The 26,308-nt window shown below is 58.5% G+C and overlaps 1 protein-coding gene across 1 annotated transcript; it reads right to left on the bottom strand.

Moving 5' to 3' along the window:
- Window positions 1-164: 164 nt before the first annotated feature.
- On the bottom strand, window positions 165-23,157 carry BTBD2 (BTB domain containing 2). Its single transcript, XM_087425816.1, is given in 11 exon segments — window positions 165-1,545; window positions 2,191-2,337; window positions 2,588-2,675; window positions 2,881-3,073; window positions 5,399-5,596; window positions 5,759-5,864; window positions 6,452-6,608; window positions 9,800-9,919; window positions 22,762-23,002; window positions 23,005-23,055; window positions 23,058-23,157. Coding segments are annotated over 11 exon segments (1,551 nt in total). The 5' UTR covers window positions 23,146-23,157; the 3' UTR covers window positions 165-1,383.
- Between the last annotated feature and the right edge of the window lie 3,151 nt (window positions 23,158-26,308).

Genomic DNA, 26,308 nt, shown 5'->3' with positions numbered 1-26,308 from the left:
CATACTCTGGCTGCCCTGGGGTGGGAAGTCTGTGTCGGGAGATGGCCATTTGAGGTGCGGGCGGGGTCACGGGCCCCTCACAGTGGGGGAGACAGCCACATGGAGACGGGCTGGGTCTCAAAGCCACCAGGGTCCCACTGCTCCGATGGGAAGAAGCACGCAGGTTGGGGGGTGTTTCTTTCCTTTATTAAAAAAAATCATTTGGGGGTGCGGTGTGAGGAGGGCACACCATTCATGGCTTCGGGGAGGACACAGGTTCCAGCAGGAATCACTGGGGCAGAAACACATAGGGTGGGAGATCTGGGGGCTGGGGAGGGGCTGCGCCCTCCAGCACCTCTGGGCGGAGCGCTCACTCGGGGCCGGTGGGGGGCTGCAGTATGCATGGGGGTGTGGGCCCGCGGGGACGTGGCTGGCCCAAAGTATCGCCCTCCCAGGCAGACAGGGTCTGCGGCCTGTGCGCTGGGCTGCAGGGGCCGGGAGGGGCCTGTCCAGAGAGGCGGGACAGGGTGGACCTGGGCCTGGCGGGAAGCCAGCCTGCACGGCCTCCAGGGGGCTCGAGCCCCCACCAGGAGTCCTCCTTCCCAGGGCTCAGGCCAGCATCCTGGGGGCCGGGGTCGGGGTGGCCTGAGCGTCCCCAGCTAACAGACCAGACCAAAAGGAACACAAGACCCACCCACAGGCAGCAGGAGGGCCCCCAACGTCCCGGCTCCTACCAGAGAAAGGGGAATACAGGCTGCATTGCTGTGTGCAGTTAACAAACAAACAGGAGACGACGTCCTGCCCGAGTCCTGCGGACTGGTGGCCGGTCTGCGGCCCTGAGCTGCAGGGACGGTGGGCGGGACACCCCCGCCCAGGGCCTGGCAGACCCTGGCTTGGGGCGGGGGCAGGCCAGTCTGCCCGCGGAGTCCTGAGGGATTGTCTCAGACGGCCCCGCCCGCCCCGGCTCCTCTCACCAGGCAGCCACACTCGCCCCATGGAGACGCCCGGAAACGTGGCCGGGGAGGGCAGGCAGCATGGGGGGCCCACCAGGGCTCGGCCTGAGGTGTGGGGCACCTACTTGTACGAGGTGATGTGGCAGCCCGGCCGTCCTCTGGGACGCGCTGCGGGCCAGGCGGCCTAGGTGTAGAAGATGACCTCGGGGACCCAGCCATCCTCCAGGGGGGACACGCTGGGGGCCGGGCGGCCTAGGTGTAGAAGATGACCACAGGGCCCGGCTGTCTTCTGGGACGCGCTGGGGGCCGGGCGGCCTAGGTGTAGATGATGACCTCAGGGACCCAGCCATCCTCCAGGGGGGACACACTGGGGGCCGGGCGGCCTAGGTGTAGAAGATGACCTCGGGGACCCAGCCATCCTCCAGGGGGGACACGCTGGGGGCCGGGCGGCCTAGGTGTAGAAGATGACCTCGGGGATCTGGCCGTCCTCCACGGACGTGCCGTTGTTGTTCCCGGCTGCGTAGCAGAAGGTGAAGCATGTCTTGGCCCCCGTCGTGGGCGACTCGTGGGTCACCTTGCGCAGACCCTTGGTGCCGTAGTGGGAGTCCGGGCCCTGCGGGGTGGGTCACAGCACGGTCAGGACCCCACAGGTCGGGGAGGATGTGCCACGGTGGACGGAGCTCGGGAACCCCAACTGGGTGAGGCAGCAGAGCCCCCCAGGTATCTGTGCTGTGGGGGCCTCCAGGCAGCAGGCCTCCACGTCAACAGTGATGGTCACTCCCTCCCAGCCCCACACCACTGGAGGGGGCCAGTGGAGTGGGAGTCGGGGGACCAAGGTCTTGGGTAGGGTTCAGGGGTCAGAGACAGGATCTGAGTCAGGGTTAGGGTCAGAGGTCAGGGTGGGGATCTTGGACAGGGTTCAGGGATCAGAGTTGGGTTTGGGGATCAGGATTGGGGTCAAGTCAGGCTTGGAGTCGGGGTCAGCGTCCTGGGTAGGGTTCACGGATCTGCGTCCCGGGTGAGGTTCAGGGATAGGGGTCGAGGTGGGGGGTCCTAGGTGGAGTTGGGGGGCGGGGGCCGGGGGTGGGGTTTGGGGATTGGGGTTGATTTGGGGGCCCTGGGTGGGGTCCCAGGGTTGGGGTCAAGGTCCTGGCTGGGGTTCAGGGCTCAGGGTTGGGGTTGTGGTCCGGGTCTTGGGTGGGGTTCGAGGATCGGGGTCAAGGTGGGGGTCCTGGGTGGGGGTCGGGGTGGGGCCCACCTTGAGCGTGGCGCAGGCCGTGTAGTTGACGTTGGGCAGCACCTCCACCGGCTCCTTGAACATGACCCGGAAGGTGCTGGCCGAGCCGTCGCAGCTGAAGCCGGTGTCGTTCTGGCCCAGGACGGTGTTGCTGTCCGTGTGGATGATCTGCAGGCAGGAGCCGGGCGCTCAGCCGGGCGCCCCACGGAGGCCGGGCCCGAGGGCAGAGCCCTACCCCCGGGCCCGGCGCGGGGTTGGCCTGGGACCCGCGAGGAGGCCGGTGGGGGCCGGGGAGGGCTATGGAGGGGGCGGACCGGGGTTAGGACATGGGGCGGGGCCTGGCGGTGGGCTCTGGGAGGGCGGGCCCAGGGCGGAGCAGACTGGGGGCGGGGCGCACGGCGGGACGGGGGGCGGGTACCTGGATGTTCACTTGGTAATCCGTGGGCCCGTGGATGGAGCCGTAGAGCCCGAAGCCAACCACGAAGATGCGCTTGTTCACCGAGAACCTGGCGCGGACGGAGAGCGAGACGCTGAACTCCGGGAGACCCCCACAACCAGTGCGCCCGGAACACGGACGGGGGAGCCTCCTGCGCTGGGGGCCGGAGGCTTCGGGATGGGCCACAGCCGGGGCCGCAGGACGCGCCTCCTAGGGACCGCCACCCGCTCGCCGCCCGCGCCCGGTCCCCGTCCCCCGTCCCCGCGCCCGCGCACCTGATGCGGTCGCTGGTGCCGCTGTAGCCCCAGCGGCTCTCCACCTGCTGGAAGCGGTTGATGCTGCACTCCTTCCCGCGCAGGCAGCAGCGCGGCCGGTCGATGAAGTCCACGCGCGGCTTGGGGTTGACGGTGAAGTGCAGGAAGAGGCTGACCACCTCGCGGTCCACGAGGATGCCCGACTGCGCCGGCCCTGCGGGCACAGGGGCGGTGGGTGGGCGGCAGGCCGGCCTGACGCCGGGAGGGCGCCGGAGGGTCGCCGGGGGAGCCCCGAGGGCTCAGAGACCCCGATGCCGGGACAGGCACCTCCGCTCCGCGGTGTCTCAGCGTGACGTCCGGTTTCCTGCAAACGTTAGGGTCCGGGCGGCCCAGCACTGGGGACGGGTCCCCCGCAGACACGGGCTGACACTGATTCACAGCTCATTGGGCAAAGTCCCCTCCCTGCACCCGGCCTCCACTGGGACCGCCCCTGGGGGACCACCCCTTGGGGACCACCTCTGGTTCACAGAGCAGGCGGCCGCCCTGCCGGTCCACACACGGGGCCATCGGCGGCTGAGGGGTGACTCGCAGCTGGAAGCAGCCCGGGGCTCCTGGCCTGGGGGGGGGAGTGAGGCCGTGAAGATGACAGCAACCAAGACAGACAGGCCCCAGCTGGAGAGGGGTCTGGGAGGAGGAGCCCCAGATTCAGAGATGTGACGGCGACTGGGAGGCCACACGCGGGGCTGGGGGCCGCCGGGCCACGGGTGGAAACTGGGGGCTAGGAGCCTCATGCACGCCCCTGCCCGTCACCCTTCCGCCACCAGGACAGAACACAGCACACCAGTCTCAGCCCACACCGTCCTCGAGCTCTACACGAATCTGTCCTTTGCCAACTCGGAACTCATTTCTACAGCAGGCCGGCCCCGGCCGTGCTCACGGCCAACACAGAGAGATCCCAGCAACGGGGAACCAGGTTTCCACGGGTGCCGTGAATAAGGAAGATACAAAATGGAATTCAGAACGTTAACCATTGTTGCCTTTAATCTCTGCAAAGAAAATGCAGAAAGAATACATCAGCCCTCGCCCGTGGTGCGCTCAGCCGGGGCAGACGGGGGGTGGGGGCTCCAAATTTCTACTTTCTCGTATTTTCAAGTGGAACATCACAAGCAGGAGATTCTCTACAACACACAGCGTGACAAAGGGCCGCAGCCCCGTGGGCGCCCACGGCACAGGGACGGGCCACACACACCGTCCCTCCCGGCGGCAAGTGGGGCCCTCGTGGGAGGAGCGGTGCGGGGGCCGCAGGAGGCTCCATTCCGAGGGCGAGGGGACAGTGCTTCCAGGTGGGCGGCGTCGCAGGGGCCTGAGACCCAGGTGGGCTGGGGGACCGCAAGGAGAGTGGCTGCAGGAGGGGCCCAGCGAGGCTCCCAGGTGTCTTGGGGGGACGGGTGATCGAACCCTGTAGCCATAGCTCCACCGGGAATCCCAACTCCCCCAGAAGACACCGGGCGACGTCTGGGGACGTCTGTGGTCGTCACAACTGGGGGAGCTCCTGGCATCAGTGTGGGGGCCAGGGATGCTGCTCCACCCCCCACAGCGCCCAGGACGGTCCCCCAGAGAGTGACCCGGCCGGGTGTCCGCAGTGCCCGGGCTGCCTCGGTCACCACCCACTGCCGGGGCCTGGTCCACAGGATATCTGATGACTGAGTGACCCCAGAGCGCAGGGACGGTCTTGGAGGTGACCCCAGCACCGTGTACACTGTGGACTGCCAGACAAAATGCAGGGTTCCCAGCCACGTCTGAATTTCAGGTGAAGAAGTCTGACCCATAGAATAAGGATGCCCCAGCCAGCAGACGGGAGACATTTACACTAAAAAATTATTTGTGTGCTGTGTTGCTAAATCTGGTGACCCCAAGACCGGGTGGGAGCGGGGGAGATAGAACGGTGGGTGCGTGCCAGGCACAGGGCTGCGTCACGGAGCCCCATCCAGAACCTTCCCGGCCTGTTTGGCTCCAGGGCCACAGCGGCAGCAGCCACGAGACTGACTTGAGGGAGAGGCCCAGCCCCAGGGGAGGGGGTTCCAAGGGGGCCACCGGCACCTCGTGGCCCCAGGACGTGGGCGTCCACACACTGGCCCTGAGCCCCAGGCCCTGCAGCAGCGGCCACTTCCCGCCCCTCCACGGGGCCCGTCAAGGACGCTGACGCCAGAGCCCGGCCCCCAGGACGCGAGCCCGAGACGGGGACACTCATACACACACGCGGACAGTGAGACACAGGGGGACACGGAGACACAGGAGGGCGGGAACAGCGGGTCGCTCCGGGTTCACACTCGAGGCACGGTCCAGGCTTCCACGAGGACACGCGGGTTTGTCATCGGCACACAGAGCACACACGTGTTCCTGGCAGGGGGCTCGCACGGTGGACACACAGCCGGCACCGGACCCGGGGTGGCCCGGCCGGGGGACACGTGACCGAGTCACACGCGGGGTCCCTGGGGGTCACGCTCCTCCGGAGCAGCCTCGCCCCCCTGACCGTTACCTGCAGCAAACTCCTCGATGGTCATCAGCGGGAAGCGGATGAGGGCCAGCGCCTTGCCCAGAACCTTCCGCTTGTTCTCGGGTGTCACCTGCAGCTGCTGCCGCTGACACTCGGCCTCAGACCAGCGGACGACGGCGTTGAACAGGCGCACCTCCCGGATGCCCAGGGTGTCCCGCTCCAGGACGGCCACCAGAGTGTCTGCGGGGGCGGGGGCGCGTCAGCCGGCGTCAGTGCCCGGACCCCGGCCAGGGCCACGCCCGCCCACCGTCCGATGCCACCGTCCAATGAGGGGGTGGCCCGCCCGGGCCCCTCCCGGGCCCCTGCAGGAGGGAGCCAAGCCGCCCGCAGCCCGCGCCCTACCCAGGTCGATGTCCGTGAAGCCCTCGGCCGTGATGGCGTCCGCCGTGTTTTTGTCGATGTTCTCCAGGCACAGGCTGGCGAGCTGCGGTTCGTCGAAGAGGCGCGCCTGGCGAGGGGGAGAGAGCGCCTCAACACCCGGCCCCTGGTGGAGACTTGTCACAGGTCTCTGGTCTCGGGGGCCTGGGTGTCCACACGGGTGTCAGCCCAAGGGGCCGGCGAGATTCTCTCCCTCAAAGTTCACAGACTTGCAGTAACGGCGCCGGGGTCAGGGGTCCGTCTACCCCTAAAGCCACAGCGCCCAGCGGGGACAGCCGACAGGATGGACTCTGGGGAGGTGGGCCCCGTCCCCTCGGGTCGAGCGGGACCCCTGGGGAGAGGGCCTGGAATGACCGCAGGACACACACGCGCCGGCCTCTGACCATCCCGACGGTCAGCAGTGCCACTGCGTCCTCGGACGCTCGCCCACGGGCCGGGGACCAGGGAGGGAGGACACCGGTTCCCTCTGCCTGGGGAGCTGGTGGGCACCGAGGCGCCGACACCCTCTGCGCCCGCTCTGCTGCGCCGGCCGGACACCCCCGCCCCACAACTCTCAGCAGATGCTGGGCCGGCCTCGGCCCCCGCTCGGGCCCTTCAGAGCGACTCAGTGCCCCCCCAACCCCCAGCGGGGCTGCCCCCCGGCCCGGGCCGCCGCACCTGCGTGAGCAGCATGAAGGCGTTGTCGGCCCGGAGGTTCTTCTTCAGGAACTCCACGCAGTGCGCCTCGAGCGCGGGCACCGCGTACTTCTTGGCCGTGTACAGCGTGGTCATGACCGTCTCGGGTCCGATCTGCACCTCGTCCGAGTAGAGAAACCTGGAAGGGGACGCGGCGGCCGTGAGGCAGGAGCCGCCCGGCCTGACCCCGACAGCCGGCGGCTCCACTCGGACCCTCAGACCCAGCCAGTGGGACCCCGCCTCAGCCCCCAGCCCACAGGCCGGCCCCGAGGGACCTTCCAGAACCAGCATCTGCTGCCCTCTGACCTGCAGACATGACCTGGCAAAGACATCACCCGTGAGAACCAGCCAGCAGCTGACCCACCCACCCTCCACCTGGGAAACAAGTCTACACAGCAGGCCTGCTTCTGTCCCCACCAGGGGGCCCGTGGGCACCGTGGGATCTGCCCTGGGACTCGGAGAGGTCCCCACCCCTCCGTACTGGACGTCAGGCCTGACTGCAAAGCTCAGGGACTTTGGGCAAATCGCAGGACCAGAGGGGCGGCCTGAGTCACACTCACGGACACCGTGACCCCCGCTGGCCCACCCTACGTGGGGGTCGGCACTCGGCTGGTGGGGACACAGCTCTGAGCAGCAAGAGTACGTGCCTGGAGAGGCGCCCCTTTCCTGGGTGCCGGGACCCCCTGAGAATGCACCGGAAGCCCAAGCACAACCCCACACAACAGCAGGGGGAGTCCCGCGGGGCCAGGAGACCCTGCACCGAGGAGGCCAGGGATGCTGCTCGACACCCACAGCACCCCGGGCGATCCCCAGAGAGTGACCCGGCCCCGAGGTCAGCAGTGCCAGGGGGACCCTGTAATGGGGACAGGCCACAGCACGTGTGGAGGAGACGGGTGAACCCCTCACACGCCAATGGTGTGTGTCACAACGGTGACGTGTCAGCCCTCTCACGGGGGCAACTGTGCAGTATTCATCAAAACCGAGAGACGGAGAGGGAGACAGAGACGGGGAGACAGAGACGGGAGAACAGCCTTCCACCTGGCCTCCCACCCGAGCTGAATCAGAGGCGGGTCTAGCAAACTGCAACCTGTCACCTGTTGTTGAGTTTTTTTTTAATGGACGTCACTTTTATTTTTCAAATTATGACAAAATACACATAATATTTACCATCCTCACCATTTTAAGTGCACAGCTCAGGGGCATGAAGCACATTCACGCTGTTGTGCAGCCATCCCCACCATCCATCTCCAGAACTTTCTCACCCTCACAAACTGAGACTCTGTCCCCATGAAACACTGACTCCCCCTCCCCCAGCCCCTGGCCCCACCATCCACTTTCTGTCTCTGTGGATGTGACTCCTCTAGGGGCCTCCTGTGAGGGGATCACACAGTGTCTGTCCTTCTGTGTCTGGCTCATGTCACTGAGCATCATGTCCTCAAGGTCCATCCACTTTGAAGCAGGTGTCAGGATTTCCTTCCTTTTCATGGCTGAGTAATATTCCAGTGTGTGGATGGACACATTGTGTGTATCCATCATCTGTCCATGGACACTTGGGGTGTTTCCACCTTTGTCTACTGTGAATCAGGCTGCTGTGAACCTGAGTGTGCACATATTTGAGCCCCTGTTCTCGCTTCTCTCGGGGATGTCCCCAGGACATATGGGTCATATGGTGATTCTCTGTTTAATTTTTTGAGGAACCTCCAGACTGTTTCCACAGTGGCTGCCCCATTTCAGATTCCCACCAGAAGTGCACGAGGGTCTCAATTTCTCCAGATTCTTGCCAACATTTGTCATTTTCCATTTTTTTTTTATAATAGCCATCTGGTGGATGTGAAGCGATATCTCATTGTGGCTCTGGCTCCTGTTTTTGTAAATAAAGTTTTATTGACACACGGCCCTGCTCATAGTTTACAAATCATCCACGGCTGCTTTTGCAGTGACAGTGGCCGAGGTGAGTAGTGGAGGCAGAGCCCATGTGGCCGCACAGCCGAAAACACTTCCCCTCGCAGTCTTCGGGCCCCTGGTCTGAGGGAATGATCTGAGAAGGTACATAAGACAATAAACAAGATTGTTCCACAGAGTGCTGTCGGCAATCGGGGAGACGCTGGGTCGGGCCCCAGGCTCCAACACTATTAGATAGAATCAAGGATCATGGGGCATCCACAGACAGAAGCAGCCAGAACAAAATGCTATGCAATGGCAAATTCTGGACACTGGGTGAGGAAAGAGGGGATGGCGACATGATGGGGCAGAGAGGGGGCTGCAAGCTGATGACACAAACGGGGCACAAGCCTGGAGGAGCAGCCGGGATTCTGCTGTGGTTGTCTGAGAGGGGAGATGGAGGGGAACTCCATGTTTGTATATATGGTTTTCAGTATTTTCTTAATATTTTTTTGGGGGGTGTGAGCTGTGCCATTTTTATAATCAGAAGGGAAAACTAAACTCTATGTTTAAAAAGCTGTTTGAACTGTTCGTGGTAATCTTTAAAGTTACCTACAATTTACACCTAGCACTTCCAGAAGTGGGAGAATCGGGCTCGGCTGAGCAAGGAGAACAGTGTGCAAGTTCTCGAGAGCTCGCTGGCCTCCGGCCTCCACACAGAAGGCCCAGCTCCCTCCTCACTGCCTGGTGCCTCCCCTCCTCCACTCCGTAAAAGTTGTCACCACTTCCTGGGGTCGGTGTGCAGCCCCCTACCCTGGGCATTCACTGTATCTGCTTTAAGATACTGGAGAAGAAATTCTGAAACTCAAAAGGAAAAAATCCAGGTGGGATTTAAAATTCTCACCTTACGCTTCTTTAAAAACTCTGTCGACTACGAAAGATCAAAATGGGGGACTTGCATACACCCTACACCGTGGATGGACCTCGAAACGGGACGCTCAGCAAGAGAACCAGACACAGAAGGACACACGGTGTGTGATCCCACTGATGTGAAATGTCCAGAACAGGCACATCCACAGGCAGAAAGCGGGTTCGTGGTTGCCAGGGGGTGGGGAGTGACTGCTAACAAGTATAGGGTTTCTTTTTGGGATGGGGGAATGTTCTGGAATAAAAGAGAGGTGGTGATTGCACAACTCTCTGAATATACTAAAAACCACTGAATTGTATGGTATGCAAATTACATCTTGATTTAAAAAAGGCAAAAATAAAAACAGGGGGCCTCCAGAGCCCCCCTCACTGCGGAGACGAGTTCCAGAAATCTCCACGGAGCCAGGGGCTCTGAAGGCAGTCACCGGGGTCTTTATTTTCTTCCTGAGCCCGTCTATAAACTTTAAGACATCAGGCTTGTCCGTCCTGCCCCCGCTGGGTGAAGGATCTGGAAAGTCTTACTTGAGCAGGGCCAGGAAGGCAGCCGGCTCCACATCGGGCAGCTCGATCTCGGTGGACGTCGTGGCCATTCCCCCGTTGAACATGGCATCGAAGACGGCGCTGCCCACGGCCAGCACGAACCTGGCGAGTCAGAGAAGACCCCGGTTACCCTCCGCGTGGCCCCGCCTGTCCCCAGTGCCCGAGCCCAGGAGCTGTCCAGGGGCCTCTGTGAGGCCAGTGTGCCCACTGGAGCCCAGGAGGTGCCACAGCAGCGCCTCCTCTGCCAGCACCCCCAGCAGACGCCGTGCCCAGGGCATCCTGGCGGCGGATGCTTCTAGAAGGAAGGCAGAGGAGCGAGAGGGCGAGTCCACGGATCATTAGCAACAAGAGGCCAGAAAGAGAAATCATCTCCCCAGGGGCAAAATGATCCAGGCTCTCTGGTCTCCGACCAACTGTCACTCCCTCCTTCCCTCCCTCCCTCCCTCCCTCCCTTACTTGCTCATTCATTCCCCATTCCCTCACTCCCTCATTCACTCCCTCCCTCACTTATTCACTCCCTCCCTCACTCCCTCACTCCCTCATTCACTCACTCCCTCACTCCCTCAGTATTCCCTCACACTCATTCACTCACTCCCTCATTCACTCACTCCCTCACTCACTCCCTCACTCACTCACTCCCTCACACTCACTCGCTCATTCACTTACTCCCTCACGTATTCACTCCCTCATTCACTCACTCCCTCACTCCCCCACCCGACACACACACCTCCTCTCTCGACACACACCTCACACACTGGGGCCCCAGCCTTCTTGGAGGGGGGCAGACACAAGTCAAGTGTACGGAAGGCCTGACAGCAGGGGAGGAAGGAGAAGAATGCAGGACCCTGAAGGGAGCTGGGGTCAGGGAAGGCCTGGCAGGGACATGTCAGCCAGGCTGAGTCTGTCGGGAAGGGTGTCGAGGCCAAGGGAAGGGCAGGAAGATGAGGAGGCGTTAGGAGGTTGATAGCTGCAGGCAGGACTGTGGGTTCTGCCCAGTGTGACGCACCCACTCTGTGCTGTCCATCCACGGTCCCAGGGCCCAACCCATGCCGGCCTCCCCCCAGGGAGGTAGAGACAGCTCGGGGTCTATGGCCCTGTGGTCTGCCCGCTGTAGAGCGCCTGTCCCCAGGTCTGTGAGGTCCTTGCATCATACATCCTCCCAGGGTCCCCACCACAACAAATGCAGGGCTCTGAGCAGCCACTCCCACCTGGAAACCTCTGGAGGGTTCAGCCATCAGCAGACAAGGTAGAGTCAGCCCCCACATCCCACTTCCCGGCCTCTGCCCGGTGCCTTGGGAGACCTCCCCACGGCTCCCGACGAACCCTAGGCCGGGCAGTCCCCTACTCTACACGGGGAGAAGCCCCTCTCCCTCCTCAGCTCCATCTTCTCCATCGTGGGACGTGAGCCCCCAGGCCCTCGTCTAGTCCACAGCCCCACCCAGGGCTCGCCCACACCCCAAGGGCCAGACCAGAGACAGAGGACTAGGTGGGAAACTGGGCACAGTGGGTGAACAGTGGCCCCCAAAGTCACGTCCACCTGGATCAGAATGAACCTCACTTGGAAACAGGGTTGTTGCGATGTCATTAGTCAAGATGAGGTCACCCTAATCCGGGGGGGTCCAAATGCAATGACTGGTGTCCTTATGAGAAGAGGGACATTTGGACACACAGATGACAAGTCCACATGAAGACGAGGCAGAGACTGGGGTGACGCGGCCACAAGCCCAGGGACGCCAGAGCCCCCAGAGGCTGGGAGAGGCAGGAAGGACCCTCCCCTGGAGCCTCCAGAGGGAGCGCAGCCCTGCCCACTGTGATCTCGTGAACGAGTGGATTCCAGGACCGAGAGGGGGTAAAGCTCGGTGGTTTATCCGCCCCAGGACGCTCATGCCCCATTTAGCTGCCAGCCTCACCTGCGTCCCCCCTCGCCCATTCACCACAGCAGCCAGGTCCCCAAGCCCCCTCGATGCACTCCCACACACGCTCCATAAATAAAGTGCCTTCCTGTTCATCCTTTCTTTCTAGACTTAAAAAAGCATCTTGATCTCCTGCGGGGAAAACGATTCAAAGGCAGAAATAAGGCCGCCCATCTGGGCCTGGCGACGTCTTTGCAGAGCCACTCAAGGCGGGGCGGTCAAGGATCTCACGCACCCTCGGTGCCCTTGGCGGTGGACATGGTGAGAAACCCCAGGACCTGGAAAGGCTGGCGGGTCCGAGCGGGTCTGCCCCATCCCCAAGGCTCCTTCACCCACGGCCCACCCACCTGGCCCCTCCTGGTCAGACCCCCTCGTGGCCTTCAGGTTCCGGCCACCAAGCCTGCTCCCTCAGCGCCTCTGCTCGCTCTTGCCTCCTGCCCCATGCCCGGCTGGCACCCCCATGTGTCTTCTACCCTCCCTTCTCCTTCCATCTCCAAAAACAGAACAATAAATGCACCTCACCCACTAGGATGGCTAGCATAAAGAAACATGGACAATGACAAGATGACAGAATGCACTGAAATCAGGGCGTTCATGCATGGCTGGTGGGAATGCAAGGGGTGCAGCTGCTGTGGAGAACAGTCTGGTGGCTCCTCAGATGGTTAAACATGGAGTTCCCATGTGACCCAGCAATTCCACTCCTATGTATGTACCCGAGAAATGAACACACACATCCACACAAAACCTGTACACCCATGTCCACAGCAGCATGTTCATATCAGCCAAAAGGTGGACACACCCAAAGGTCCTACAGTGGGTGAAGAGATAAACACAACGTGTCCATCCACACACTGGAATATTACTCGGCAGTGAAAAGGAGTGAAGCCCTGACACAGTTACACAGTGGATGGACCTGGAGGACACGATGCTCAGTGAGAAAACCAGACACAGAAGGGCAGATACTGTGTGACCCACTCACAGGAGGTCCCTAGGGGAGTCACATCCACAGACACAGAAAGTAGATGGTGGGGCCAGGGGCTGGGGGAGGGGAGGGGGAGTCAGTGCTTCATGGGGACAGAGTTTCAGTTTGGGAAGATGGAAAGTTCTGGAGATGAATAGACGGGATGGTTGCACAACAACATGAATGTGCTTCATGCCACTGAGCTGTGCACTTAAAAATGGTTAAGACAGTAAGTTTTATATTATGCATATTTTACCACAATTTAAAAACTTAAAATTAAAAAAAAAGGACATTGGGGCCGGCCCCATGGCATAGTGGTTAAATTTGGTGCGCTCCACTTCAGTGGCCCAGGTTTGCGGGTCTGGATCCCAGGCGCAGCACTCATCAGCCATGCTGTGGTGGCGTCCCACATACAAAGTAGAGGAGGACTGGCACAGATGTTAGCTCAGGGACAATCTCCCTCAACAAAAAACACGACATGGTGACATACTACCCTGAGGGGGCAGGGAAGAAAAGACCACCTAAGTAGCTTTGGAAAACAAGTTAAGGCCAAAATAACTGTACACCATACTGTATTCTACTTAGTAAATTTACTTTTCACAGAAGAGGGGTTCACACTCTGAAATGACTTTATGAATATTCTAGAATCATACAACTAAGCAAATGTGTTGTGGAGAATGAGAGCCAGGGGTACCATCATGGGGGAGAGAGTGAAAAATGGGGGGGGGGGGGACCAGAATGCACCAGATTCAGAGATATCAAGATGATCTCATGGCTTGTAGGTGGGCAGGTGGGTGGACGGATGGATGGAGAGACAGACAGACATAGGAATAAATGCAGGTATGTGTGTGTGAGTACACTTCCCAGCTCTGTCTGCTCAGGCGGCCTCTAAACAGTGACACTCCAGCAGCAGCGAGCACACCAGCGCCCAGATCTTGGTTCCTAAATCCTGTTCTCCACCAACAGGAACGAGGCTCCTCGGAGAAATGGCTGATTCCAGGGCCGGGCAGGGAAAGGACAGGATGAGCCTAGGGTGTCCTGTGGGGCCAGAAAGTAAAGAAATGCTCCAAACATGATGGGGAATGTAGAAGGGACACAGGAGCCACCTCTAAGGACCCCCAATGGCCAAATCTGGGACAACGTGAGAAACCAAACAGTGTTCCTGCTGGATGATGACCTATGGGATGAGATACACGTCCACGATGACACAAATAAATGACTGAATGGACAGAGGAATCAGGACAGGGGACAGCTCTTCCTTTTGGAATTCTAGTTAATAAATGCAGAAGGGGGGCCGGCCCCGTGGCTTAGCGGTTGAGTGTGCGCGCTCCACTGCTGGCGGCCCGGGTTCAGATCCCGGGCGTGCACCGACGCACCGCTTCTCCGGCCATGCTGAGGCCGCGTCCCACATACAGCAACTAGAAGGATGTGCAGCTATGACATACAACTATTTACTGGGGCTTTGGGGGGAAAAAATAAATAAATAAAATCTTTAAAAAAAAAAATGCAGAAGGGGTTATGGAAAGAGAAAATCACCACATGGTGAACACGAGACTAATGACTGTTTCCAGCGAGAACCAGCACCCCTAGATGCTACGACCAGTGGGCAAAAGGAGGAGAGATGGGAGGTGTGTGATCTCAAGTATCCTGCGGGAAGAGCTATTTACAGGGGACCATGGTGACATTACGGTAGAGAAACTCGCAGACGCCACCTGACCCCATAACCAGGGCTCACATCACGAGATGGGACGGATGGATATCGTGGGCCCTGAGAAGGACACGCATCACTGCTTCGCATCCAGAGTCTCAAGGGATGAAAGTGGAAAGATGGGAACAGACACACGGTGCGGACGCAAGCCGTGAGAGAGCCCGAGGGGCTGCACTCATACCAGACAGGACAGATGGCGAGACGAGGAACATTACCAGGAAATGGACATTCCATATGAACAGACGGTCAGGACCCAGGACCAGGTAACAAAGATCAATGTGCATACACCTAGGAACAGAGTTCCAAGCAAACCAAGCAGGAACAGAGTGTTAAAAGGAGTAAGTCAACAATTACTGTCAGAGGGGTCCACGCCTCACTCTCAGTAACTGACAGAACCAGACAGAACATCGGCAAGGACACAGAACAGAACAGCCCCATCAGCCGACCTGACCAAACTTAACTTCACAGAACCCTCAACCCAACAAAGGCAGAATGCGTGTTCTTTCTAAGCGCACGCGGAACATTCTCCAGGACAGGCTGTGTGCAAGATGATACAAACACACATAAAAGGATCGCAATCAGTGAGAGCATGGTCCCAAACACAGAGGAATTAAATCACAGATCTACAACAGAAAGAAATCTGAGCAATCCCCAAATGTTTGGAAATGAAATGACACACAAAGTAACCCACAGGTCAAAGCAACACCAGGGAAATGAGAAAGCATCTTCACTGGGATGAAGATGAACATACGACACATCAAAATGGAAAAGATGTAGCTAAAATGGTGCTGAGTGTTAAATATTATCTATCTACTAAAACAGACCTAGAATCAATGAGGTAAGCTTCCATCTCAAGAATCGAGACCATGAAGAACAAATCAAACCCAAAGGAGGAAGGAAATAATGAAGATGAGACTGAAATTAATGAAATTGAAAATACGAGGGGCCGGTCCGGTGGCACAAGCGGTTAAGATCGCGCGCACCACTGCGGCAGCCCAGGGTTCACAGGTTCGGATCCTGGGCGTGCACCGACGCACTGCTTGTCAAGCCATGCTGTGGCGGCGTCCCATATAAAGTGGAGGAAGATGGGCATGGATGTTAGCCCAGGGCCAGTCTTCCTCAGCAAAAAGAGGAGGATTGGCAGATGTTAGCTCAGGGCTAGTCTTCCTCACACACACACACACACACACACAAAGAAAATAGAAAAACAGAGAAAATCAACGAACCCAAAAGGTTGCTCTTTGGAAGAAAAGAAATCAACAAAACTTTAGCCAGACTGATCAAGAAAAAAAAGATACAAATTACCAAAATCAGGAAGAAAAGAAGGAACATCACTACAGACCCCAAAGGAGCAGAAAGGATCTTACAAGGTTATGCCAGCAAATTAAGATAACTTAGATACTTAGATGAAGGACACAAGCTGCCGAAACTGACTTGTGGAGAAAGAGAAAATCAAAACAAACGCACCAAGTAAAGAAAACGAACTCGTAATTAAAAATCTTCCCACAAAGTAAGGCCCGTTCCCAGACGGCTTCGCAGGGGAGTCTACCGAGCAGAAGGAATAACACCAACCCTCTGCAAACTCTTCCAGACAACAGAGGAGGAGGGAACATTCCTGACTCGTCTCTGCACCGCCGGGCGGGTGTGGAACCATGTGGCCACTTCGGACAACAGTTTGGCAGTTTCTTGAAATGTCAGAAGTAAGCGTTACCCTAAGATGCAACGAGTGCACTCCCAGGATTTATCTCCACACACGGGTTTGTACACGCACGCTCACAGGGAAACCCTGGAAACGGTCCATATGCCCATCAGCTGGTGACGGGGCCCTCCAAACCGTGGTCCATCCACACAACAGAAGTTAGCAGCAAATGAGTGACTTTGGCGATAAAAAGAAAGGAGCCACTGAGACACACAACAGCATGGATGAACCTCAAAAACTTGACACTAAAGAAAGAAGCCAGACTGAAGACTACACATTTATCACTCCAATTACATGAAATTTCTACAAATGGCAAAACTAGAGAGACCGAAAGCAGACCAGTGACAGCCTGGGGCTCGGGGTGGGAGTGGGGACCAAGTGCAAGTGGACAGAGGGAACCTTCCGGGGTGACAGAAGCGTTCTGAAACTGGACGATGGTGGTCGTTGCTCAACGACCTGTATAAATCTTCTACATGGACAATCATCACAGCAAACAAACCAAAATCCAGTCAAGGTGCTCAATAACACCCCACACCCACACTTCATGAAAACATTTAGCAAACAAGGATGGACAGAAACTTCCTTACTTCATCAAAGAGAACTTGTCGGGAAACGAATATCGATCACATTTAATTGTGAAAACTGTGTGCTCTTACCTCTATCCTGGAGCCACGCCCTGGAGGTCAGAAACACAGTTAAGAACAGAAAAGACTATGGGCCGGCCCCGTGGCTTAGCGGTTAAGTGCGCGCGCTCCGCTGCTGGCGGCCCGGGTTCGGATCCCGGGCGCGCACCGACACACCGCTTCTCCGGCCATGCTGAGGCCGCGTCCCACGTACAGCAACTAGAAGGATGTGCAGCTATGACACACAACTATCTACTGGGGCTTTGGGGGAAAAAAAGGAGGAGGATTGGCAATAGATGTTAGCTCAGAGCCGGTCTTCCTCAGCAAAAAGAGGAGGATTAGCATGGATGTTAGCTCAGGGCTGATCTTCCTCACACACACACAAAAAAAACAGAAAAGAATAAGAGGCAGAAGGTGCAAGAGGAAGAAAAATCAATCGCCAGTAACACAATTCTCTAATTAAAAATTCTAAGACCACGCTGTCCAATATGGTCACTACTGGCCACACAGGGCCATTTAAATCTAAGTTTGAATTAAATTAAAGATTTTATTTATTTTACTTTTTCCCCCCAAAGCCCCAGTAGATAGCTGCATGTCATAGCTGCACATCCTTCTAGTTGCTGTATGTGGGACTCGGCCTCAGGATGGACGGAGAAGTGGTGCCTCAATGCGCACCCGGGATCCGAACCCCGGCCACCAGCATCGCAGCGCGCACACTTAACCACCAAGCCACAGGGCCGGCCCAGTTTGAATTAAATTAAATAAAAGATTCAGTTCCTCCATTGCAATAGCCACATTTCAAATGCTCAGTAGCCACATGCGACTAGCGGCTAGTATTGGATAGCACAGATCTAGAACATTCCATTACGGTAAAGTCTAGTGAACAGCGCCAGACCACAGAATCAATTGAACAAATTATTAACACTAATCAATTAGGGTTCAGAAAGAAACTGTTCAAATCAGAAAAAATAAATGTGCAAAAAAGCTATAGCTTTCCAGCAAGAACCAACTAGAAAAATACAATAAAGATTATTCACAGCAGAGAAAAAATAAGCAAAAACTCAGCAATAAACGTGCAAGAGCCACATGAAGAAAACAACACAACTTTCCTAAGGACACAAAAATGCCCGGAATAAATGGCAAGCGAGATGTTCCGGATACACTCTGTACTCTAAACTGGCAGTTCTCCCCAACTTGGTATCTTGGGAAGACCAATCTCCCCAGGAAATCCCTTTAGCAGTTGACAAACTGATTCTAATGATCATAAGGAACCACTAAGCCCGGGGCCGGCAAACTATGGCCCTCAGACCAAATCCAGCCCACCACTTGTTTTCGCAAATAAAGTTTTACTGGAACACAGCCAGGCTCACTCTTTTATGTGTTGTCTGTGGTTGCTTCTCTGCTGCCGAGGCAGAATTAAGTAGTTGGGACAGAGACCATGTGGCCCGCCAAAAATATTTACTCTCTGTCCCTTTACAGAAGTTTGCTGGTGCTGCGCTAGAATGTAAGTTCCACAAGGAGAGAGATGTTTTGTCATATTCATCCCCTGTAGCCAGCACCATGTTTCAATGACTGTTGGATTGTTGGACGGATGGATGGATGGATGGATGGATGATGGATGATGGGTGGATGGATGGATGATGGATGGATGGATGGATGGGTGGATGGATGGGTGGGGGGGTGGGTGGATGGGTGGATGATGGATGATGGATGGATGGATGGATGGATGATGGATGGATGGATGGATGGGTGGGTGGATGGATGATGGATGATGGATGGATGGATGGATGATGGATGGGTGGGTGGATGGGTGGGGGTGGGTGGATGGGTGGATGATGGATGATGGATGGATGGATCGGTGGGTGGATGGATGGATGGATGGATGATGGATGATGGATGGATGGATGATGGATGGATGGATGGGTGGGTGGGTGGATGGATGGATGGATGATGGATGGATGGGTGGATGGATGGATGATGGATGGATGGATGGATGGATGGGTGGATGGACGGATGGTGGATGGATGGATGGATGCTGGATGGATGGATGGATGATGGATGGATGGATGGACGGACGGACGGACAGGCAGATGAACGGGTGATTGATTCTGGAAGAGTCAATGTGTGAGACCAACTGAAAAAGTCTTGACAAAGAATAAAATTGGGAAGAATTTCCTCAGCAATTCTCCAACGACACCGTAAAGCCACAGTGATCAACAAACGTTAGTGGACTAAGAACACACAGACAGATTGATGGAATAGAAGAGACCTCGGCCACAGACTGTTTCACTTTCTAGACTTCTCAGTGTTGCGGAATTTTCCACGATAGAATGAATAAAGATATTTGAGGTGTTAATTTTGTGGGACCACCCCACTTGTACAAAAGTGCTCCCCTGCAGATATTTGGTACTTCCTCCGAGTGAGGCCCGCCAGAGAACAGAGACCTGGGACTCAGGCAGGTCGGCTGACACATATTTACTGAGCACCCACTACACGCCGGGCGTTCTCCTGGGGGCTCGGAATGCAGGAGGGAAAACCCTGCTCACAGCAAGGCAGGGACAAACCTAAGACACACGTCAGTCATCAGAAAGTCAGAAGGAGAAAGAGTGAAGCGGGGGGTGGGGGCCTCTTCCCTCCGAGGGAGGCCTGAGCTTATCCGGGGCCAGCGCCTTCCACCGTCTCAAATGCCAACCTCTGATCCGGGGTCCCAGGCCAAACCCGAGCCCTCCTGTCTCCCACGCCCAGGTCACCCTGCACCCAGAGTTCACGGCCATTCTGAGCCCCAGCCCGTGACCACCCCGAGCCTGGGCCCTGGGAGCCGGTGGGTCCAGACCACACAGACATTCCTTGCAACCAGCATGAGCTCCTCCGCCACTCCACTTCTTCAAGGCCACCTCAGACCTTGTTCCGAGGTCACCAGTTCTGACACTAACGTCCCCTTTCTGCCCTGGCACCCCACCCACGAGCCCACATGGCATTTCTCTCTCCCCTTAGGCTCCCCTGGCTGTGACAGTCTCTCCGTCTTTCCTTGTTCTCAGGGCTGGGCAGTCTTGAGGACTGGCCGGGGGTCCCGCATCATCCCCGAGTTGGGTTCGCCAGGGTTTTCTCGTGAGCAGACTGGACGTGCTGGTTTCCCAGGCCTGCTATAACCGGCTACTGCAAACCGGGGCACCTCACAGAAGAGGAAGTCATTCTCTCTCAGTCCTGGAGGCCAGACATCCGAGATCAAAGTGTGGCGGGGCGGCGCTCCCTCCGGAGGCTCCAGGGCAGGGTCCTTCCTGCCTCTCCCAGCTTCTGGGGGCTCCAGCGTCCCCGGGCTTGTGGCCGCATCACCCCAGGCTCTGCCTCCCTCATCACATGGTCACCTCCTCTGTCTCTCCTCTGCGTGTCTCCTATAAGGACACTTGTCACCGGGTTTAGGGCCCAGCCGGATAATCCAGGATGATCTTGAGACCTTTAACTTAATTACACCTGCACAGACCCTTTTTCCAAACAAGGTCCCCTTCACAGGTTCTGGGGGTTAGGATGTGGACACACTTTTTTGGGAGCGACCAACCAACCCCTCCACTGCGGTTATGGGTTTGGGGAAGAACACACCGAGGTGAGGTGCCCTTCTGGTCACTTCCCATAACCGGTCCCTGAGGCCCACACGATGTCATCCTGAGGTTGACCCTGACAGCCCGGCTAAGGTGAGGTCCGCCAGCCTCCCCATGGGCAGGTACCATCGTCCGCTCTCCAATCTACTCTTCACAAGCGAGTCCCCAAGTCCAGCCCACCCAGGAGCAGGGGAATTAGGTCCAGCCAGGAGTTTCCGCCACATTATTAGCAATTCTCCCAGAAGGAAATGCTGGGTCTCCCCCCTTCTCGTGTGTGTTCAATTCAGACATTCTTTTACGCGTTGGGTTGCCCCCACATTTATTTAAGCTCGTCCGTCTCTGGGCCACTGTGACGAGCACTAGGCTGGGTCACTTCTCGATCCTCCCAGCAGCCCCAGGATGGAGGCGTCTGAGTGGTCAGTCCCGGTTCACAAATGGAGAAACTCAGGCACAGCGAGCCCAGGGTCACTCACTGGACAGTCATCTACCTGATCACCGCAGGTAAAATGTCACCAATGCATATGAAATAACAACCCAAAGACAGAAAAGAAAGAACTTTCCTCGGGGAAAGAACCTTCCTCGGGGGATCCATGGAGTGGAGTGTTGACGCTGGGCAAAGCGACAAGAAAAGGGCCATTGGCCTGGCCCTGGACGCCCTCTGGACACCGAGCACACAGGGTCAGGGGGTTCCAGGACCCGGCGGACAGCCGACGGCTGCAGGGACCAGCAAGGTGTGCAGCGAGCAGCGCGAGCAGGGACAGGTCCCCTGGGTGGGCCGGTCTGATGGTGATTATCGGCATCAGGCACGCACCCCACCCCCAGAAGAGCCTGATCCCAGACCCCACTCTCGGGGGCTCCTTGCCACATTCCTAAGCGACCCTACTCTGTCCACATGCTCCGCCAGGCCGCCCCATCCACTCCATCGCTCTGGACCCCTGCACGCCGCAGACCCCAGACCCATATCGCCTCTGGCCTTCTCCACCAGGCATCTCGGCCCCTCCAACACAACATGTCCCTCCCAAGCCTGTCCCCTCCTGGGATGCTTGAGCCAGGAGTCTAGGGGACCCCTCACCGGCCAAACCACGGCCTTACCAAGCTGAGGTTGCTGAGCCTTCTGCTCCCCATTTCTGTGGTCCCCACCAAGCCCCCGTCATCTCCCGTCGTGTCTGTGGCCATTCCACCCCTCAAAGCAGATGCAGTCACTGCAGCCCGCGGTGCCCCCTCGCCCCTTCTGCTCCGGCCTTGCTGTGGCTCCCACTTGCCCAGCTCCCCCCGTCTCCAGGCCTCCACATCCCTGAGCAGGGAGCCCTGCACTAGGGTGTCGATCCTGGAGCAGGTCAGCCCTGTTGTCACCCCCCAGCCCCTGTATCTCCCTCCTGCTCTTGGAAATTCTCACTAAATCTCACACCCATCCTATCTTACTTAACCTCCGTTTCCCACCAAACCCCAGGCCCCGGGGCCCCTCTTCTGCTTCTCACCAGGGGTCCCCACTTTGCCACCAAGCCAACGGTCCCTCAAACGTGATCAAGTGCGTGTCCTGAGGTCAGCCGTGCCCAGGGGGGACCCCCTGACGCCCTCGCTCCACTCAAGCAGAAATCCTGAGGTCCCCCCACTGGTGGGGTTTCCAGCTGCATCTACCCGTCCCATCCCCAGAGGGCTGGGGGGCGGGGGGCGGGAGAGGGTGCTCCCAGCAGGCTGGCGGAGAACCGCCTGGACTGAGCAGTATTAGGCGCAGGACGGGGCAGGAGGGAGGTGGGGGGGGACACACTCCCAGGCAAACTGACCAGCCCCCAGTCCCAGCATGGGGTGGGGGGGCCATGCTGGTGACAGGGGAGAGGGCTGCAGTCCACACACAGGGAGAGACCAGCCAGAGGAGGCCCTGAGGACCCAACCCCGGGCCTGCAACCTTCTCCGGCAGGAATCTAGCCCCGGTTGTACATAAATAACCAAGAAAAAGCCGGAAAGAAGAATCTGGAAGGTACAGGTTAAATAAAGGCCACGCGTGAGAAAGGCGGGGAGGACCCTCACAGCGGGTTGGGGACACTCCAGGCAGAGAGGCGAGAGCCCCCGGCTCCCCTCCCCCAACAACGCAGCAGCCTCGCCCCCCTCCCCCCCTCCCCCCGTCCCGGGGTGCTGGGGGAGCAGGGTCAGAGGGACCAGGGTGGGCGGGGCGCTGACATCAGCCCCACCCCCACCCCCTCAGCAGTCTGGGGGTGCTGCGCCCTTGACCAGCACCGCCCCCTTTTCCAGAGAGGAGGCCCGGGGGCTGGGGGGTCAGGGGGGTGGGGTCAGGATCTGGGGAGGGTCACGGGGGGTGGCGGTTGTGAGTCTGGGGGTCCTGGGTTCCGAGGGCGGAGTGGGCGGGGGGCGGGGGGTCACAGGCGGGGAAGCCCGGGGCACCGGGCGCAGGAGGTCGCGGGGCGGGGGGGCCCGGGGGTCCCCACCTGTGCGCCGGGATGCGCTGCGCGCCGGGCCCCTTGCCCACCAGGAAGTGCACGTCGCAGAGCACCTCGTTGTTGAAGAGGAAGGCGAAGCGCTCCTGCACCGTGGGCTTGGTGGCCTGCCAGTTGTAGGCGGGCTCGCGCCCCGGCGCCGCCGCCGGCTCCTCGGCCGCCCGCTCCCCGCCCGCCGCGGCCTGCGCGCCCGGCCCCGGCCCTGCTCCCGGCGGCGGCGGCGGCCCGGGGCGGCGGGGGCCGGGGCGGCGGCGGCGGCGGCGGCCGCGTTGCCGGGGCCGGGGCGGCGTTGGCGCTGGGCCCCGGGCCGCCCCCCGCGCCCGGACCGACCCCCGGCGGGCACGACGCGCGCCCGCCGCTCCCACCCGCCGCCATCTTGTCGGTGCGGCGCCCGCGGGCGGGGCGGGCGGGGCGGAGGGCGGGGAGGGGAGGGGAGCGGGGGGGGGGAAGGGGGCGGGCAGCGGGAGCGACGGGGGCGGCACAGGGGCGGGCGGAGAGGAAGGGGAGGGGGCGGCCCAGAGCCGCTACCTCAGACCCCAGAGCCCTGACCTCAGACCTCGGGCCCCACATCCTAACGCCCGTCCCTCGGAGCGCGCCCCGCGGTTCCAGATCCTTCACCTCAGACCCCGGCCCCAGAGTCCAGATCCTTCACCTCAGACCCGGGCCTAGGATTCCAGATCCTTCACCTCAGACCCTGGGTATCAGATTCCAGATCCTTCACCTCAGACCCTGGGTATCAGATTCCAGATCCTTCACCTCTGACCCTGGGTCCCAGATTCCAGATCCTTCACCTCAGACCCTGGGTATCAGATTCCAGATCCTTCACCTCAGACCCTGGGTATCAGATTCCAGATCCTTCACCTCTGACCCTGGGTCCCACATTCCAGATCTTTCACCTCAGACCCCGGCCCCAGATTCCAGATCCTTCACCTCAGACCCCCGCCCCAGATTCCAGATCCTTCACCTCAGACCCTGGGTCCCAGATTCCAGATCCTTCACCTCAGACCGCGGACCCCAGATTCCAGATCCTTCACCTTAGACCGCGGCCCCAGATTCCAGATCCTTCACCTCAGACCGTGGGTCCCAGATTCCAGATCATTCACCTCAGACCGCGGACCCCAGATTCCAGATCCTTCACCTTAGACCGCGGCCCCAGATTCCAGATCCTTCACCTCAGACCGCGGACCCCAGATTCCAGATCCTTCACCTCAGACCGTGGGTCCCAGATTCCAGATCATTCACCTCAGACTGCGGCCCCAGATTCCAGATCCTTCACCTCAGACCTTGGGTCCCAGATTCCAGATCCTTCACCTCAGACCTGGGCCTAGGATTCCAGATCCTTCACCTCAGACCCTGGGTCCCGGATTCCAGATCCTTCACCTCAGACCCCTGCCCCAAATTCCAGATCCTTCACCTCAGACCCTGGGTCCCAGATTCCAGGTCCTTTACCTAAGACCCCCGCCCCAGATTCCAGATCCTTCACCTCAGACCCCCGCCCCAGATTCCAGATCCTTTTTTGTGTGTGTGTGTGTGAGGAGGATCAGCCCTGAGCTAACATCCGTGCTAATCCTCCTCTCTTTGCTGCGGAAGACCGGCTCTGAGCTAACATCTATTGCCAATCCTCCTCCTTTTTTTTTTCACCGAAGCCCCAGTAGATAGTTGTGTGTCATAGCTGCACATCCTTCTAGTTGCTGTATGTGGGACGCGGCCTCAGCATGGCCGGAGAAGCGGTGCGTCGGTGCGCGCCCGGGATCCGAACCCCAGCTGCCAGTAGTGGAGCGCGCACACTTAACTGCTAAGCCATGGGGCCGGCCCCCAGATCCTCTACCTCAGACCCCCGCCCCAGATTCCAGATCCTTTACCTCAGACCCCTGCCAAAGATTCCAGATCCTTTACCTCTGACCCTGGGTCCCAGATTCCAGATCCTTTACCTCAGACCCTGGCCCCAGATTCCAGATCCTTTACCTCAGACCCTGGGCCCAGATTCCAGATCCTTCACCTCAGACCCTGGGCCCAGATTCCAAATCCTTTACCTCAGATCCCGGCCCCAGATTCCAGATCCTTCACCTCAAACCCCGGGTCCCAGATTCTAGGTCCTTTACCTCAGACCCTGGATCTCACATTCAAACCTCAGATCCAGAATCCTGGACCCCAGATCCCGGACCTCAGACCTCTGACACCGGGTCCTAGATCCTGGACCTCATACTTCAGACACTAGGCCCCAGACCCCAGAACCAGGACCCCAGACCTCAGACCTCAGATCCCTGACCTCAGACCCCACATGACCAGCCTCAGATCCTAGATGCTCACACCCCGGGGCCCCAGACCTCGGATCTCAGACTCTGAATCCCAATGCCTGGATCCCAGACCACAGATCCTACATCCCAGACCTCAGGCCTCAGACCCAGGCTCCAGATCCCAGACCCCAAACATCAGACCCCAACCCCAGACAGTGAACCCCAGTCCCTGAACCCTAGATCTCAGTCTCTGACCCAGAACCCCAAATCCCAAATCCAGACCCCATCCCAGACCTTGGACCCTGGACTCCAGAGTCCAAACCCCAAACCTGGGATCCCGGACCCCACCCCCCAGCCCAAGGGGTCTGTCTGCCCGGCGGAGGGCACCCCGCTGTACAGAGGGGGCAAACTCACGCCCTGGGAAGCTGCCACTGAGTGGAAGAGCTGCTCTGTGCATTCAAGACTGCACAGACACACAGGGCCCTCCCTGGGGCCAGGGCTCAGACCCAGCCCTGGGACCCCACAGCCCTCCCAGCCCGGCGCCTCCCAGCCCCTCCACGGGATGTGTTCCCCTCCGCAGCCTGGCCCCTGGCTTTTATAAAATGCCACCTGGCCGGCCCACTGCCTCTGCCCTTTGGGGTGAGAAATTTACCCAAGTAAATAAACCTTGGCCCCGTGGCTTAGCGGTTAAGTGCGCGTGCTCTGCTGCTGGCGGCCCAGGTTCGGATCCCGGGCGCGCACCGACGCACCGCTTCTCCGGCCACGCTGAGACTGTGTCCCACATACAGCAACTAGAAGGATGTGTAGCTATGACAGACAACTATCTACTGGGGCTTTGGGGGCAAATAAATAAATAAATAAATAACCCTTACAGTTGTAACCACGGAAAAAGGCTTCCCGAACCTGGGGGTAAATTTTTTTTCAAAGATTTATTTTTTCACTCTAAAAGTAGTATGTGAAAAATAAAGGGGGGAACTTGGAAAGGCCAGAAAAATATAGGAAAAGAACACAAATATCATCTATCATCTTACTGTCCTGAAATAATTAGTGTTAACACTTTGGTGTATTTATTGTTTTTTTTTTTTCTTGTTTGTTTTTTACAACGAGTGGAACCTTTTTATATAGTTGGGATCACCCTGAATATCCATCATTTGGTAAGGAAATATCAGCCTTTTATGTGGGGATGCTGAAAAATAGTTCATCAGAATAAAATCAGGCATGGACATAGTATGAGTGGCTTGATAAAGAATGACGATTCTGGTTCTTGACTCTTGAGGATAATTATGGATTCGTGGCATGCA

This window comes from Ceratotherium simum, chromosome 39 (genome assembly GCF_057802395.1).
Source record: "Ceratotherium simum simum isolate JZ-2026a chromosome 39, ASM5780239v1, whole genome shotgun sequence".
Classification (NCBI taxonomy): Eukaryota; Metazoa; Chordata; class Mammalia; order Perissodactyla; family Rhinocerotidae; genus Ceratotherium; species Ceratotherium simum.
The sequence above is the reverse complement of the archived record's forward strand: the minus strand, read 5'-3'. Positions and strand labels throughout refer to the sequence as shown.